This window comes from Neofelis nebulosa, chromosome 9 (assembly GCF_028018385.1).
Source record: "Neofelis nebulosa isolate mNeoNeb1 chromosome 9, mNeoNeb1.pri, whole genome shotgun sequence".
Classification (NCBI taxonomy): Eukaryota; Metazoa; Chordata; class Mammalia; order Carnivora; family Felidae; genus Neofelis; species Neofelis nebulosa.
The window spans coordinates 35,289,718-35,308,569 of record NC_080790.1 but is presented as its reverse complement, the minus strand read 5'-3'; the positions used below and the strand labels follow the sequence as shown (position 1 = coordinate 35,308,569).

Sequence of the window (18,852 nt, the reverse complement as noted above, 5' to 3'; positions counted from 1 at the left end):
ACTAAAGGTGAAACAGCAAAACTTCAGGAAAACATAGGCGAGTACCTTCATGATCACAGGAAATCTTTTGCCTGCGGTAACACTTCGACTTGTTTTTGAATGAGCACTCTTCCTGAGTGACAAAGTATTCTTACTCTAGTTTCATTCTGCTCCCTCACGTATATCAAACTTCTCAGGCATGTCTGTCAGCTTCTCAAGAATGGAATTTTTCCAGCCTTTATTTAACTATCCTCCCCTCCTCCTGCTGTTTCATTGTTCCTTTCCAACCACATTTCTCAAATATTTAAAAACAAACCAACCAACCTAGAAAGAGCAAAGATGACACCAGTGCCGCTGAAGAATAAGCACAAGCTGATGAGAGAGGAAGCTACACACAAGTAACGCGGCGCCTCTGCCGTTCCACGTCCGTTCCAGCAACCCGCAGCCAAAACGCAATGGCTACAGGGAAGATTAGAAAAGAAAAATGCACTAAGCATACACCAAAATGTTGGTGCTGCTGAATGGAGAACTACAGGCGTGTGTGTTTGTGAGTGTATGATAGAGACAGCGTGTATCTTTTTCTGTATTTGATATTTCAACAATAAGTTATAATTCTTTCATTATCAGAAAATAAACAACAAAAGGTTTTTTTTTTTTAATTTTAATATGCAGTAATGTTGAAGGAACTACAAAATGGGAATATTCATAATATACTGTGGTGGGAATATAAACTGACAATTTTTAAAAAATTTTTTAAATGTTTCTTTTTGAGAGAGACCAGAGCGTGAGCAGGGGAGGGGCAGAAAGAGAGGGAGATACAGAATCAAGAGTAGGTTCCAGGCTCTGGGTGGACAGCACAGAACCCACATGGGGCTCGAACCCATGAACCATAAGATCATGACCTGAGCCAAAGTCAGACACTTAACTGACTGAGCCACCCAGGCACCCCTAAACTGACAGTAATTCTTTCTTTCTTTCTTTCTTTCTTTATTTTTTTAACATTTATTTATTTTTGAGACAGAGAGAGACAGAGCATGAATGGGAGAGGGTCAGAGAGAGAGGGAGACACAGAATCCGAAACAGGCTCCAGGCTCTGAGCTGTCAGCAGAGCCCGACATGGGGCTCGAACTCACGGACCGCGAGATCATGACCTGAGCCGAAGTCGGACGCTCAACCGACTGAGCCACCCAGGCGCCCCAAACCGACAGTAATTCTTGAAGAAAACAGCATTTTGCAAGAAAATATTTGAAAAAATATACCCCTAAATTAGAAACAGGTCTGCTGGGGGCACCTGGGTGGCTTAGTCGATTGAGCGTCTGACTTTGGCTCAGGTCATGATCTCATAGTTCATGAGTTCAGTCCCCACGTTGGGCTCACTAATGTCATCTTGTAGGCGCAGAGCCTGCTTCAGATACTCTGTCCCTTTTTCTCTCTGCCCCTCTCCCACTTACGCTCGCTCTCAAAAAAGAAATATTAAAAAAAAAAAAAAAAAAGAAAGAAAGAAACAGGTCTGCTATCAAACAGTACGTATAGTTAATGATACTAATTTACTACTACTGGACAAGGGAAGATAAAGACGAGTTCTCTCAGTGGATTTCCATCTACTCTGTCTCCATCAGAATCACCCATGTTGAAGATGAATGCAAAATGGCATTTTCCCTCTCTAATGCCCAAATTCGCAAAATTTAAAATAAACTTCTACCCATTATATGTCTAATGTGTTTTCACATTTCAGAAAAAATGGAAACGTAGAAAACCATAAAGAAGAAAGTTGCTTGCATTTTCTGATATTAAAACAAATCTGAAATCTCTCAAATACCAAATTCCTATTTACATTCATGATGTAGATACATGCTTGCTAAATGAAAATGATCTCATTTATTCATAAAGTAAAGATCACTGACTAAACAAAATAAAACAATTCTTCAATAAACATATCAGTATATATTTCTCCACAAACTTGCATCGAGAACTCTGGTTAAATAAAATCCAAAAAGTAGAACTGTTAGGTCAAAGGATATGTACACATTACAATCTGGTGTTTCCGATTATACTTACACTCAAATACGGCAGAGTTATTTATCTGTTTCCCTACCCTCACAAACAATGCACATCGAGACAAGAACTATGGCCTTCCATGCTTCAAATTTTAACTCTTGTTCGCTAGAAACTTCCATTCTCCCTTTCTCATGGCTGCTATGTACGGCTCAGAAATTCACTTTATTCAGTGACAGTATATACCCAAAAACAATTTCCTATCCTCCTCTGCCTAGTCCTCCTGGTAAAAGTTTGATGTTGACTCTGAGTACCTCACTCTCCCTGAGAGTCCTGAGCAACCTGTGATTCCAGACATCCAATCTTTAATTCTTGTGAAAGGAGAGAGGCACGCAATCTAAAATGTCATTTATGATCAGTAATAATTAAGAAGACATTATTCTATTATCTGTTGATGATTTTCATTTCCTCAAAGATAACAAAGTTAAATGACAACTATACAAGCTTCAAATTCTGACTGGCTATTTTGTGCTGTGCTGTGTTCTGCAGTAGGCAGGAAAAAGATAAAGATACCGACCTTCAAGAATCTAACACTCTGGGGCGCCTGGGTGGTTCAGCTGGTTAAGCATCCGACTCGATTTCAGCTCAGGTTATGATCTCATGATTCATGAGATCGAGCCATGTGTTGGGCTGCTTGTGCTTCTCTCTCTCCCTCTCTCAAATAAACTTTCAAAAAACAAAAAAGGAATCTTACACTCTAAGACAATGTCTAGACAAACCTAGACAATCTAGACAAATTATACCTAAGCCATAAGATTTTTATCAGCTGCTCAAGATACTTTTTCAATTGAATTAAGAAAGCTCCTTGTTTTGGACGTGAGGAGACCATGCAGAAGCAACAGGGTACCACATAAACCATGAAAAGTTTATTACACATTGTGGCTACAGCCAGTCTTCCACAGAGCAATAATGGTGACTATGATGGTGGTGATGTTTATATTCTGGAATCCTAACCTAAAATTTGTTTAAAAGGATAAGAATATAAGGCTTTCCCCAAAGCACCGGCCATTAAAGGACTGCTTGAACACTATGTGCACCTATGTCTTTCAGACTTATCCCTTCAGCTGACATCACGTTTAGGTTCTGGAATAGGTTCTCTGGACTTCTTAAAAAGCATAGTCAAGGGTTAAGCAATGAGGTAGACAGGATCCTTACCACAGATGCTAAGAGGGCCAGGTCTGCAACACGGATATAATGGTTTACCTACCACCACTTACTTTTCATAACAAGACAGACTTAAAGAACGAATCATCAGGTCCAAAAGCCCTTACTACAGGAAAAATTTGAGGCCAATAATCAACAGGTATCTAAGAAAATGCTTTTAAGACACAATGAAGCGTAACTTCAAAGGCTGTGATCCAGATCCCAAGGCTGGCAAACAGGTAAGGACTGGCTCTTTTTAAATGACTGACTACCTGCACCAGAGGCTTGGAAGAGACATTAACCATTACATGTACGATGCTGTGATTAGCTTATAAAAGGCCAAGCTCTTTGTGTTCAAGATGTGGAAAAACTGACACTGGAACACATATAAGACACGTCCATGACTGAGGCACCCAATCAAGTAAGTAGTTCCTACTTGCCACCACGTATGTAGCATTGTAGCATCATCTTTTAGTATAATAGTACAGTCTATATGCTTAACTTAGTTTTTAGTTTAGTTCTGTCCATTTGACCTGAACATATAAATAGAAAACTTGGGGCGCCTGGGTGGCTCGGTCGGTTAAGTGTCCGACTTCGGCTCAGGTCATGATCTCACAGCCCGTGAGTTCAAGCCCCGCGTCGGGCTCTGTGCTGACCGCTCAGAGCCTGGAGCCTGTTTCAGATTCCGTGTCTCCCTCTCTCTCTGCCCCATCCCCACTCATGCTCTGTCTCTCTCTGTCTCAAAAATAAATAAACGTTAAAAAAATTAAAAATAAATAAATAAATAGAAAACTTATGTGAAAAAATAAAATATCAAAGAACCTACCTATCCAACAAGTAACTCAACAGCTTTGTTTTTAATCTCTGATGTTTTTTTAACACTTACAGTCATATATACATCGTAATGCTGTCTATCTGCAGCCAGGTGGTCTGGTTCAATTTCTCAATCTGCCATTTAAACCTGTGACACTGACAAGTTACTTTATCTTTTTGTCCTTCAGTCTCATCTGTAAAATGGGGATAATAACAGAACCTACTTTATAAAGTGATTGTGGGGATTAAATAAAATACATATAAAACAACTGGAATAATATCTGTCACAAAGGTTCAATGAATGTTAGAATTTTTGAAAGCCAAGTTCAATAAATACAGTCTATCTGTGAGACTGATACAGTATTATATACCCATAACAGGTCTAGCAGCTGCATAACAATTTTACAGTGCTTTAGAGTGTTTGTAGCGTATAAGCTATTACTAATGACTTAAGGCGCCGTGCATGAAACATGCTGCCTCTCTCCTTACCAACACCACCCCCCAAAGAAGTGTTCCAAAGACACTTTCTTTGTTCAAGTCCTATCCAGCTCACAAACACAAGGTGAATCACTAAGTGTCCAGAATTATCCCAGTCCTGGTTTACCCTCTCTCTGCCAGCGGAATCAGAAGGAACAAAGAGTGGTCTCCATACCACTTTGAAAAGCTTATACTATCCAGTGAGTATTGTTGCTCACACACTACAAAGGCATTCAAGAATGTTTTCTCCTACATTCCATGTGGCACTGAGGAAATTCTGGGCACTTGATAATGTCCCTGGAGAATAAAAAGCCAGTATTCACCGAATTACCGCTCTTTGCTGCCAAAGAACAATGGGACTTGAGTAATTTTCTCCTGTTATAGCAGAAATAGATAGGGCATGACTTCAACATTAGCAAAATGTGAAGATCACTCCAATGTGTACTTGTTCCATGCATCAGCCTGTGGGCTGGTCAGCATGGCTCCAGGCTTTGGCCGGAGACTATCCCTAACCCCTACCACTTCAGCTGTTAGAAAATGAGAGCAGATGAGAAACAGATGAGAAAGTGTGGCTCTGAACTATTCCCTCTCAACTTGGAAAAAATAAAAAAATAAAGCCTCAAATGTTTAATAATTCAAAACAAATTACTGGTAAATGCACCCAGTAAACCCCTTGAATTTCAAAGACGGGGGACCTCACCTTATTTATCAAGCACTTAGTAAGAGCCTTATTCTAGAATATATTCAGGAAATATGTTCAACAGTGACTGAATGAATGATCATGTATTCTACATAATTTCTATGTTCAACACACGGGTGTCTTGCTAATTATATTCCAATATACTCTCTTAGTTCTATGGATGACAAAAAACACATTACTAGTTTTTCCATTCCAAGCAATCTGTTAAAGGAAACATTACTTATAAACAGATTCTAAGCTATCAGGACGGTAAATTAAAAATGTACTTTCGTGTTTTGGGTACATTTTTAAAACCATTTGTCAGATTCTCATTCTGGCAGGATTCTTATGACTAGCCACATTACTTCTTGAGCTTAAAATGAATCTGTAGATTCTAGTTTCTTCCAATTAAGTAATAAATGCATATGGCTCTCCAACATTATTAGTTATATATGTCTTTAAGAAAATTATGAAATATGTTTTCATGTTCCATCTGGACAAAAATAACTTACTTTCCTACTTCTTAAAATACCCCACTGGTAGGTAAAATGACTGTTTCCATATTACCTGGCCAGATCCAGATTATTTTTTCCAGCAAAGGACCTAGTCACACAGAATACACTAACTCTAGCCAATCTAAATACAGGGTCCCCTAAAAAACCTAATAAAGCAATGCTGTGATGTTAACTACTAAGATCAAGTTATTTCTGAAAAGATTTAGAGCATGAGGAATTCCAGTATCTGTCATACATTTTCTGCTTTAGAAAATCTGTGTCCGTTTCTGAAAAGGGAAATATGCACAAACGTCCTGGGAGCTGGGTGTGTGTCTGTGTGTGTGATACGAGGACCAAATCACAGCTTAAGTCTCCAAATCTGTCTTAGCCTAAAAAAGACAGATTCAGTACCCACACTGGGGGTTAAAGAAGAGGGCCAATTTTTGAAATAAAGACTTAATACCCTGTAATTCCTTATATAAACAGTTGTTAAGACAATCATGACTGGTAGAAAGGTGAATTAAAGAAGCAAAGTTTGGGGCGCCTGGGTGGCGCAGTCGGTTAAGCGTCCGACTTCAGCCAGGTCACGATCTCGCGGTCCGTGAGTTCGAGCCCCGCGTCAGGCTCTGGGCTGATGGCTCGGAGCCTGGAGCCTGTTTCCGATTCTGTGTCTCTCTCTCTCTCTGCCCCTCCCCCGTTCATGCTCTGTCTCTCTGTCCCAAAAATAAATAAATAAAAAAAAGTTGAAAAAAAAATTAAAAAAAAATAAATAAATAAATAAAGAAGCAAAGTTTGTGAACAAAAGTTGAAGAAATTTCTTTAACACGAAGGGGACAAAAACCCTGCATCCCCTCACATGCACCACCCCTGCACACAGCCACACACACTTGTTCCCTCTGAGTGGAACACACCCCACAGTCTCTCCAAGGTTGACTAAATGCCAAGTTTACCTGACCTTGAGGGTCAGCAATTGTACATCTTCTGAGTTCAAACATTTTGTTAGACACCTGAGATGTTTATGCTTGAATTTTACCGCTTCCAGCATATCCTAAAAGATACCACCATTCATCTACAGCCCCCAAAACGACAAACCAGGGACAAAATGTTTTCACTTTTGCTTACCGTCAATGCATAGAGCAGATGCAAGTAAGTAATAAAAAACAGAAACGTTTTCATCCCAGAGTTCCTCAATAGAAAATACAGTCTACAAAACCAAGAGTCACCTGCCTGGGAACCAGATCTTGTGTTTCAGTTCTGGAATTCTAATGACTGACTCCATAATGTTCTAGAAATCTGGTGAAGACCAGAATTTCCTAAAATACTGTTTGCTGGATACTGTTCTGGAGGATGCTAACAGATACTCAAATAAATTGGGAAAGTCTGGATTAAAATAAAGCTAAAATGGTTACTTTACTTGAAAACACTCACAGGGCTTTAATATGGTAGTAACACTATAAATTTCCAAGATAAAATTCCATTATGAGACCTAGAATAAACTAATTTGAGCAAGATCATGAAAGAGTTTGGAAATGCTTCAAAGAAGGCTGTTTTGTATTTTTTCTGTCACAACATTATTGAATACCTCATATCAACTTCTAAGAAGTTCTTACCTGATATGTGTTGCAGGCAGAGATTCATACTGGCGCGACAAAAAGAGCTCTCTATGTTTCAACTGATGTTTCTGTTTATCAGTCAAGTCCGCCTCAATTGTTGTTTCAGATTCTTCCTCAATTTCTTCTACACAAATAAAATTCAAAGAATGCATTATTATTTTTTTTTAATTTTTTTTTTTTAACGTTTATTTATTTTTGGGACAGAGAGAGACAGAGCATGAACAGGGGAGGAGCAGAGAGAGAGGGAGACACAGAATCGGAAACAGGCTCCAGGCTCTGAGCCATCAGCCCAGAGCCCGACGCGGGGCTCGAACTCACGGACCGCGAGATCGTGACCTGAGCTGAAGTAGGATGCTTAACCGACTGAGCCACCCAGGCGCCCCCAAAGAATGCATTATTACAAAGCACATTAGCTATCTGGAAATTAAGACAGACCAACCTTTCATTCAATATTTTCTCCAAACCAACTGATTTTATTATTTTTTATTTTAAATTTACATATTTAATTTGGTATTTGAGTTACAACCATAAAATAACATTAACCAGGCCACAAACAAAGACGAAGAATTCCAATTTTAAAATGGCACATGGGGGCACCTGGGTGACTCAATCAGTTAAGTGTCTGACTTTGGTTCAGGTCATGATCTTGCAATCCCTGAGCTTGAGCCCCGTGTCGGGCTCAGAGCCTGAAGCCTGCTTTGGATTCTGTGTGTGTGTGTGTGTGTGTCTCTCTCTCTGCCCCTCCCCCAATCATGCTCGCAGGCTCACGCGCTCTCTTTCTCTCTCTCAAAAATAAACGTTAAAATATTAAAATAAAATACAATTAAGATGTACCAATATTTCAATGACAGTAAAAATGGAAGCAATAACGACAAAAACTTTTGACTAAAAAAAGTTTTAGAAGATGGAAAGCAGATAAAAACAAAAGAAAACAAAACAGAAAGTATACGCTTAGCCAAGAGAAGGAAGTGACAATCTATATATGTATAGACAGATGCAAGGAAGAGGCAAGCACAAAGCTTGAGGTGCCTTAACCCTCAAGATACCAAAAAGTACAGTGAGAAAGGAGGAGGCGAGAGACAAAGCCAGGAGGAAAGGTTGAAAGTCCATCTACAACACTGTAACTAAATCCCAGAATACTCTATTTTAAAAAGAGAACAATCAGAAAACAAGAAATAAGATAATACTTTTTAATTTGATAACACAAACAAAAAAGCTAATAGAAGGATTATAAGGTACTAATTAGGAAATCTCCCAGAAATTTCAACACTAAGACATAGAGATAAATAAATACGTGACAACCAACAGATTTAAAAAAATTAAAAGATACTTTAGAAAGTCCAACATCCCAGGAATAAAAGTTCCAGACAGAAACAATAGAGAAAACACATTTCATTATCTCTTTTGGTGGGGAGAGGGAGTGGAGGAAGACTTATCAAAGAAATGATTCAAGAACATTTCCCCTTACTGAGGAAGAGGACCATCCAAACTGAATTTCTGGCACACTTAATTTATTTAAGTGCTAACATGAGATCACGGACGCTTACAGAAAAGAAACGTAGGTCACATGCAAAGAAACTAGAATCAGTGTGGGATTATACATGAATAGTAATACTATTCCATCCTAAGATGCTAAAGCAATGCTATCCAAGAGGGAAAATGACAGTCAACATAGAACGATACTTGATTTTTTGTTTTGTTTTTAATTTGAGACAGAGAAAGTGCACACATGAGCAGGGGATAGGAGCAGCGGGGCAGAGGGAGAGAGAATCCCAAGCAGGTTCCAAACTCAGCACAGAGACCAACATGGGGCTCAGCTCTGGGATCATGACGTGAGCTGAAATCAAGAGTCGGACACTCAACCGACTAAGCTACCTAGACGCTGTGCTTGTAAACTGTAAATTATTTATCAGTCTGGAAACACAGTAAGAACAATCTTTCTTTCATTCAACCACGATTTATTAAGTGCCCAAACAGGCACTAGTTGAAGTGTTGGAAACAAGCCGTGAGCAGAAGTTACTGAGAAGCAGCGTTGGAAGCAAGGGACAGGAGACAGCAAAGTTTTACAGAAGTTTAAAAAAAACTGTATTTAGGGGCGCCTGGGTGACTCAGTCAAGCATCCAACTTTGACTCAGGTCATAATTTCATGGCTCGTGAATTCGAGCCCCAAGTCAGGCTCTGTGCTGACGGCTCAGAGCCTGGAGCCTGCTTCAGATTCTGTGTCTCCCTGTCTCTCTGCCCCTTCTCCACTTGCTCTTGGTCTCTCTCTCTCTCAAAAATAAACATTTAAAAACTAATATTAGCGGCATCTGGGTGGCTCAGTTGGTTAAGCTTCCGACTTCGGCTCAGGTCACGATCTCATGGTTAGTAAGTCTGAGCCCCAAGTCTGAGCCCCAAGTCGGGCCTTGCACTGACAGCTCAGAGCCTTGAGCCTATTTCAGATTCTGTGTCTCCCTCTCTGTCTGCCCCCTCCCCCGCTCACACTTGGTCTCTCTCTGTCTCTCAAAAATAAATGTCAAAAAAAAATTTTTTTAATTACAATAGTAATAAAAATTTAAAAGCTGAATTTACTAATCTTATTAAAGGGGTGTCTGGGTGACTCAGTCGGTTAGGTGTCTGACTTCAGCTTGGGTCATAATCTCACAGTTTCTAAGTTCGAGCCCCATGTCGGGGTCTGCACTGACAGCTCAAAGACTAGGGCCTGCTTTGGATTCTCTCTCTCTCTCTCTCTCTCTCTCTCTCTCTCTCTCTCTGCCCCTCCTCTGCTGCCCCTCTTCCGTTCACACTTACTCTCTCTAAAATAAACATTAAAAACAAAATCTTTTTAAAGAAAAAAAATGACCAGTGTCATTTACAGATATAATTCAAAATAATTTTAGATACAAAAATTTCTTAATATAAAAGCTCTCAGGGCTCACAGATCCTCTGCAGTCTTACTTGGACCAGACTGTGTGGGAACATCAGGGGCACTGAGGACTCAGCCAATGATACTACTGGAAGGGGGTGGCGGTGGGGGTGGGGGTGGCTCTTCATGCAGAAAGAGTTTAAGTTTAGGACTCAGAGACTTTAATTTTGGGACACTGATGGTCAACACACACACAGAGACACAGAGAAATATATACACGTGTGTTATATTTCTCCCTATTCTTCTAAGTTCCTATTTGGGGACCCGGAACCACAAAAGGGATTTTACCACATATAATTCTCTAGTTATAGCAGAGCTTTTGAACTGCATAAGGATAATGAATGGGCTAAGCATCAGATCTTTTCTACAGTGTTTTCAAATTTTTAAAACTCTTTAATTGAAAATGAACCTGAAAAACTGACTTAAAGATTCACCTAGCTCCAAAAAAAGACTAAAATGATTTAAAATTCTTTGAATATTCTTTTTAATGAACTACTCAAACAGAAACACAGCCCTAAAAAGCCATTTACTTGCATAGGCATTTCACCAGTGGAATCAATGAAGTTACTGCTGCATTAGCAATATCAGCACCAGCAAATATCATGTATCAAATTATACCCTTTACTTAATTAGGATTTGATAAATTGTTGTTCTGTAAAACACAAGCTAACTGAATTCTAATGTGTACCCTGTACAGCTAAAACCACAACAAACTTTACCAATAAGAGCAGCAAATCTTACTCCCTTATACAACCTCTTACTGCAGGGTGAAAAGGCCTAGAATCTCTTACGTGCAACCACAACAAAAACCGAAATCACAACTGTACCTAAAAGTCACCTTTCAAAATGTACTAGTTAAATTTCATTTACATATTTTTATAAATTTACATTGGCTTCTGAATAGGAATGATTCTCAAGCCATTAAATCCTAAAAACGTTAAATGGTCACAATGGCAAAACCGGCATTTAGGCAATGAAAAATTTAAAAAGACCTAATTATCATCAGAAATTGAGTACATGGTAATATATTCCTAATTTTTCTTAAACCGTTTTACCAAGCTGATGAAACATCAAACTTGCTACCTTCTAACAGTTATTGAAATATAAGTCCCATACTCTATACCGTGGTGACAGAGACTGATACCAAATTAGTTACTATACTTTCTTTACAGCTGGAAAACTTTCCATACAGTTTATTAGTAATAAGGCACTGACTGGAAGCATAGAGGGGAGAAAGAGTAGAGAAGGAAACTGAACAATGGGGATTGTATAAAATTTTAAGGAGCAATATAAATATCAGTATCTTCTGGGACACCTGGGTGGTACAGTCGGTTAAGCATCCAGCTCTTGATTTGGGCTCAGGTCATGATCTCATGGTTTTGTTTTGTTTTTTGTTTTTTTTTAACATTTTTATTTTTGAGACAGAGAGAGACAGCATGAACGGGGGAGGGGCAGAGAGAGAGGGAGACACAGAATCGGAAACAGGCTCCAGGCTCTGAGCCATCTGCCCAGAGCCCGACGCGGGGCTCGAACTCACAGACCGCGAGATCGTGACCTGAGCCGAAGTCGGACGCTTAACCGACCGAGCCACCCAGGCGCCCCGATCTCATGGTTTTTGAGTCCTGTGTCAGTATGGGCCACATAATACACAGCCCACCAACGCTCTTACAAATTTCAACGTTTTAATTTTTTTTTTTTTTCAACGTTTTTTATTTATTTTTGGGACAGAGAGAGACAGAGCATGAACGGGGGAGGGTCAGAGAGAGGGAGACACAGAATCGGAAACAGGCTCCAGGCTCCGAGCTATCAGCCCAGAGCCTGACGCGGGGCTCGAACTCACGGACCGCGAGATCGTGACCTGGCTGAAGTCGGACGCTTAACCGACTGCGCCACCCAGGCGCCCCACAAATTTCAACGTTTTAGACTGCAGGATGAGAAAGAAGCCATGGCCAAAAATCTCAGCAAGGCTAATTACACATGCAGGCTGAGAGGGGATGGGACAAAGTGAGTACAAACAGTGTCCAAGAAGTGGGGATCAGAGAGCAAATCAAACTAGCCAAATAGTCCAGAATATCAGAACGTCCAGCTATGGGATCAGTCTTCTCAGCAGTAGCTTACAATCAGGAACTTGGGCAAAGCTCTAAAGAATGGGCATGTGACATACACAAGACCAGAGCCAGCCACTGATGAATTAAGGTATCTGAACAAGGGACAGAAGGGAAGGAAGGAGCAGTCATTATTGATTCTAGGTACTTCTGGACTTGAAACTGGGTGTTCTTCAGAATAGATTGGCATTCTAATAATTCCTACCAGTTAGTTGGGAGGTGTGGAGGGGGAAGTAGACAGGAAGAGAGCCCTCCACAGACTTTTCCCAAGCTTCCTTAGGTCTCTATTTTAATGGAATATCAGCCCACAATGATAAGATGTTACTGGTACAGACCATACAGAAAAGCAGGTGGTTAAAAATTTGTCTGTAGATGCATTTAACAAGTATCCAAATGTTTGAAGGCATATTATTGGGACTGAAAATAGCTCAGTATTGATGTAACTCAAGTTTGCCTAGTAAGAAAAAAAGTTCTGAAAAAAGGAATAAGCAAGTTGAATAAAATTAGAAGGATTTTGTGACAATTGAGATTTCAGGAAACTATCTGAAGGAAGAAAAACAGTTTGACAGTTTAGAGACAAATAATCAGTAAAGAAAAATCAGTTATATTTCCATCATTAGCAATGAAAAATCCAAAACTGAAATTAAGAAAACAATTTCGGGGCGCCTGGGTGGCTCAGTCGGTTAAGCATCCGACTTCGGCTCAGGTCATGATCTTGTGGTCCGTGAGTTCGAGCCCCACGTCAGGCTCTGTGCTGACAGCTCAGAGCCTGGAGCCTGTTTCAGATTCTGTGTCTCCCTCTCTCTGACCCTCCCCCGTTCATGCTGTCTCTCCCTGTCTCAAAAATAAATAAACGTTAAAAAAAAAATTTTTTTTTTTGAAGAAAACAATTTCATTTACAATGGCACAATAGGAAAAAAAATACTTAGAAAAATATTTAACAAAGGACAAAACTTGCATACTAAAAACTACAAAACACTGTTGAAATAAATCAATCAATAAATGGAAAGACTACGTTCACAGACTGAATGACTTCCTATGGTTAAATGGCAATTCTCCCTAAACTGATCTACAGATTCAATGCAACCTCTACCAATATTTCAGCGGTCTTTTCACAAAAATTGACCAACAAACCCTAAAATTCATTCGGACATATAAGTGACCCATAATAGCCAAAATAATTTTTAAAAAGAATTTAAAAGGACTCTCACACACTTCCATATTTCAAAGCTACAGCAAGACCGTGTGGTATTAGCATAAGGACAGGCATATACATCAGAGGAAGAGAGTCTAGAAATAAGCTCATACGTTTATGGTTAATTGATTTTGGACAAAAGTATCAAGACAATTCATTCACGGGACGCCTGGGTGGCTCAGTCAGTGTCCGATTTCAGCTTAGGTTCCTGAGGTCGAGCCCCACAACAGCTCTGCTCTGACAGTGTGGAGTGGAGCCTGCTTGGGATTCCCTCCCTCTCCCTCTCTCTCTCTCTCTCTCTTTCTCTCTCTCTTTCTCCCCCTCCCCCTCATCTCTCTCAAAATAAATAAACATTTTTTTTTTAAAAAGACAATTTGTTGGGGGGAAATATCTTTATTCTACAAATGACACAATTTTTTTCCTACAAATATCAAACTGGTTATGAAGAATGAAGAAAGAATGAAGTTTCACTCTCACACCATATACAAAAATGAATGCAAAATGAATCAACCTCCTAAATTTAAGAACTAAAATTATAATACTTTTAGATAAAATACAGGTATAGACCTTCATGACTTTAGACTAGGTAATGGTTTCTTTACTATGGCACCCTAAAGCATAAGCAACCAAAAAATATTTATGAATGGAATATTAAAATTTTTGTACTTAAAAGGACACTATCAAGAAACTAGAGATGGGGCACCTGGCTGGCTCAATCAGTAGAGCATGTGACTCAATCTTGGGGTTGTAAGTTCAAGCCCCATGTTGGGCACAAAGCTTACTTACAAAAAAGAAAATAAAGTAGAAACAATCCACACCACAGAATGGGAGAAAATATTTGCATACATGTTTCTGGTAAGAATTTAGTATCCAGAATATATAAAGAATTCTTACAACACTTAAAAAAAAAAAAAACCCATTAAATAGTGGGCAGAGGATTTCAACAGACATTTCTCCAAGAGATATACAAATGGCCCATAAGTAAATGAAAAGATGTTCAACATCATTAGTCACTAGGGAAATGCAAATCAAAATATACTGAGATATTTCAAACCAACTAGGATGACTACAATCAAAAAGATATAACAAGCATTGGCAAGAATGTGGAAAATTGGAATCTTTGTACATTATTGGTGAGAATGTAAAATGGTGCAGCTGCATTGTTAAACAGTTTGGCAGTTCTTCAGGCTGCTAAACATAGTTACCATAAACCAAGTATTATTCAGCCATAAAAAGGAATGAAGTGCTGATGATTTATTCTACAACATAGATGAACTTTGAGACATTATACTAAATGAAACATTATGAAAGTGAAAGACACAAAGGGCCATATACTATATGATTCCATTTATATGAAAAGTCCAGAATGAGCAAATCCAGAGACAGGAGGTAAATGAGTAGTTGCTAGGGATTGGGTGGAGGGGAAATGGGGGAGTGACTGATAACAGGGATGGGTTTCTTTTCGCAGTGATAAAAATGTCCTGGAATTAAATAATGGTTATGGTTGCACAAATTTGTGACTATACTAAAAGTTACCAAATTGTATACATTTTTTATTTAAAAAAAATTTTTTTTAAACGTTTATTTATTTTTGAGACAGAGAGAGACAGAGTGTGAGCGGGGGAGGGGCAGAGAGAGAGGGAGACACAGAATCCGAAGCAGGCTCCAGGCTCCAGCCGTCGGCACAGAGCCCGACGCGGGGCTCGAACTCACGGACCGTGAGATCATGACCTGAGCCGAAGTCGGCCGCTTAACCGACTGAGCCACCCAGGCGCCCCATTTTTTAAAAGACGAATTATAGGGGATATGAACTTATCCAAAAGCAAAAGAGCTAAGCTTGAGAAAAAAGTCAAATAAAATGCAAAAGGTCAGCAGAGCCACCATCTTCCAGGAATGCATCAGAAGGACCAGCACAAAGGGAAAGAGGCAGCACCTGCTGTATGTTCCCTAGGCCTTTAGAAAACATGGAGCTGTTCCTGTGGCCACATCCATGCTCATCTACAAGAAAGGTGATGTTGCAGACATCAAGGGAAGGGGCACTGTTCAAAAAGCAGTGCCCCACAACTATTACCGTGGCAAAACTGGAAGAGTCTACAGTGTTGCCAGCATGCTGTTGGCACTGTTGTATATCGGCAAGTTTGGGGCAAGATTCTTGCCACGTGAATTAATGCACGTATTGAGCATAGTAATAAGCACTCTAAGAGTAGAGACAGCTTCCTGAACCGCGTGAAGGAAAATGATCAGAAAAAGGAGGACGCCAAAGACAAAGGTGCTTGGGTTCAACTGAAGCCCCAACCTGCCCCACCCGGAGAAGTGCAGTTAGTCAGAACCTGTGGAAAGAGCCTGAGCTGCTGGAACCCATTACCTATGAATTCATGGCATGATAGTTATTTTAAAAAAAGGGAGAGAAAGAGAGAGAGAGAGACCTCTGGACTGTAAAAACATACACAAACACACAATGCAAAAAAGGCCAAAAGAATAAATTTCAGTACAGTCATGTAATGAAATTCTATTCAGTAGCTAAAAATGCATGAATGATTCCAAGTACGAACATGCATGGATCTCAAAAACTTGATGTTGAGCAAAAAAGCAATCTGTAGATGGATACATATGTACAATAACATTTATTTTTTTAATGTAAAAACAGTGCTCTATAAAAATACACATATGTATAACAAAAATATAAAAACATGAATGGAAAAAACACACCAAGTTAAGACATCAATTCACCTATGGAGAAACTAGGAACGGAATGGGGTTGGGAAGGCATACACATGACACTATAAGAATCTGAAGCAAATCTGTGAAAATATTAAGAGAAGACAAACCTGGCTGGTAGATTCATATTAACACTACATTATTGCCTCTTTTCTGCTTCCTAAAAATACTTTGAAATAAAAAGTAATAGGACCCAACAGAAGGGTAACAGTCCTTTTCCCTGTACCAAAACTCTAATCCAGGTTAAGCTCTATTTTTTTTCCTTCATGGCAATAACATCTATAGTTGTTAGACATCTAATCATGTCTTTCTTTTTTTAATGTTTATTTATTTTTGAGAGAGAGAGAGCAAGCAGGAGAGGGGCAGAGAGAGAGAGAGGGAGATACAGAATCTGAAGCACACTCCAGGCTCTGAGCTGTCAGCACAGAGCCCAACTCAGGGTTCGAACTCATGAACCATGAGATCGTGACCTGAGCCAAGTCCAACGCTTAACCAACGGAGCCACCCAGGTGCCCTGATAATAATTTCTTTAACCTATATCTTTGTTTTCTTCATCTCTTTCTATCACCTTGCAAAAATGTAAATTTCAACTGGCATTAACCAATTTCTGAAATATATGCAAATAAATATACATATTTATAAATATTAAATATACAAATAAATTTTGGTTTTGAAATTTAAAAAAGGAAGAGAGCAAAATAGAAAAGTAGGGCGGCTTGGGAGATCAAAATCAGGCAGGAACTAAGAGTCCAATGCTTTTGTAAACAAATGCTCAGTCAGTTAAGCATCCAGCTTCAGCTCAGGTCATGATCTTGCAGTTCTGGAGTTAGAGCCCTGCGTTGGACTCTGCGCTGACAGCTCTGAGCCTGGAGCCTGCTTTGGATTCTGTGTCTCCCCCTCTCTCTGCTCCCCCCCTGTTCGTGCTGTTTGTCTCTCTCTCTCTCTCTCAAAAATAAATAAACATTAAAAAAAAATTTTATTTTAATGCATGAGGGGCCCCTGGGTAAGCTCAGTTGGTCAGGTGTCTGACTCTGGATTTTGGCTCAGGTCATGCTCTCAGTTTGTCAGGCTCTGTGCTGACAGTGTGGAGCCTGCTTGAGATCCTCTCTCTCTCTCTCTCTCTCTGCCCCTCTCCTGCTTGCTCTTTCTCTCTGAAAAGAAACTTAAAAAAAAAAGAAAGAAAGAAAGAAACACATGATATAAACAAGAGAGAATACTGGAGTAGATGAAAAGTTACCAGAAGTAAGAAGATCAAATGTAAACTTGAAAGAAGTCTCTGAGATATGGTACCTGATCTATTCAGACTTTCGCCAATCTCCATGCAGCAGAATCCCCTGCTCTTTGCCACAAAGCGGAACCCACATGAGCTTACGTACTTGTGACAGAATGTCTTGCACTACAGTCCATCTGATTTAGAGTCCCTTGAGAACAAAGCTGGGCCATTTATCTTTGTATTCATGCTCTTTTACTCATGGGGATTCAAGAAATGTTTATAAGAGACTGGGTAAGAATTATCAGGTAACACAAGTGAGTGGCTGCAAGGACAGACAGATGCACAAAGTTAAGACATAAACACTACACAGAGTAACCACCAAGAAGTTACTGTTCAAGGGGCTCCACTTTTCACAATTCTTTCAAGATCTAACAAGGTGGATGGGAGATCAGGCTTCAGAGTCACACCTGAATCCAAAGTCTAGTATCAAATGCTCCCAGTTATGTGACCTCGGGCAAGTTATTTAGTTTTTGTAATCCTCAGTTTCTTTATCTGTAAAATGTGTACATAATTCTTCCTCCCTCATAAGGTTACTGTAAGGATTGAGATAATGCACATAAATTGCTTAGCACAATGTCTAACACAGAATTAGATTTTAAAAACTGCTATTACTATATATTTTTTGTTATTACTATTTTTTGTTTGTTTTTTATTTTTTGGTTTTTTGGAGAGAGAGAGGCAGAGGGAGAGGGAGGAGAGAATCTTAAGCAGGCTCCATACCCAGCATGAAGCCTGACACAGGGCTTGATCTAATGACTGTGAGATCACGACCTGAGCCAAAATCAAGAGCTGGAGGCTTGATCACTGAGCCACCCAGGCACTCTGCTATTACTATTTCTGTTTTTTGGGTTTTTTTGTTTTTTTTTAATGTTTACTTAGTTTTGAAAGATAGAGAAAGAGAGAGGGAGAGCAAGGTAGGGGCAGATAGAGAGGGAGACACAGAATCCCAAGCCGGCTCCAGGCTCTGAGCTGTCAGCACAGAGCCTGATGCAGGGCTCAAACTCACCAACTATGAGATCATGACCTGAGCTGAAGTTGGATGCTTAACCAACTGAGCCACTCAGGCACCTCTGCTATTACTATTTCTTAAATGAAATTTAATATGATCTTCGACATCTGGAAAACAATTCCTATATTCTAAAATAAGGTCCTTGGGGCACATGGGTAGCTCAGTTGGTTGGGCATCCGACTTTGGCTCAGGTCATAATCATGGTTCATGGGCATGGGGCCTGCTCTGGATCCTCTGTCCCCATCTCTCCCTGCCCCTTCCCCACTTGTTCTCTCTCTCTCTCAAAATAAAAAAATAAGCTTTAAAAAATAAATTACCCAAAAAAATGGCTCTTCATTATGAAGGCAAGTCATATTAAAATAAAAACAAATTAAAAATGTTTTCACTTTTTTTG

At 39.6% G+C, this 18,852-nt stretch overlaps 1 protein-coding gene across 9 annotated transcripts in view; it reads right to left on the bottom strand.

Annotated features, from left to right (window-relative positions):
* Positions 1-18,852, bottom strand: part of MTA3 (metastasis associated 1 family member 3) — a 226,089-nt gene that overhangs the window by 114,047 nt on the left and 93,190 nt on the right. For all 9 annotated transcript variants that reach the window (XR_009248394.1, XM_058683177.1, XM_058683180.1 and 6 more), the window contains exon 4: positions 7,251-7,377. Coding sequence is in view for 8 of the 9 variants with exons in the window: in XM_058683177.1 (XP_058539160.1) it covers positions 7,251-7,377 (127 nt within the window). In the remaining variant the exon portion in view is untranslated. The remainder of the gene's footprint in view (positions 1-7,250; positions 7,378-18,852) is intronic.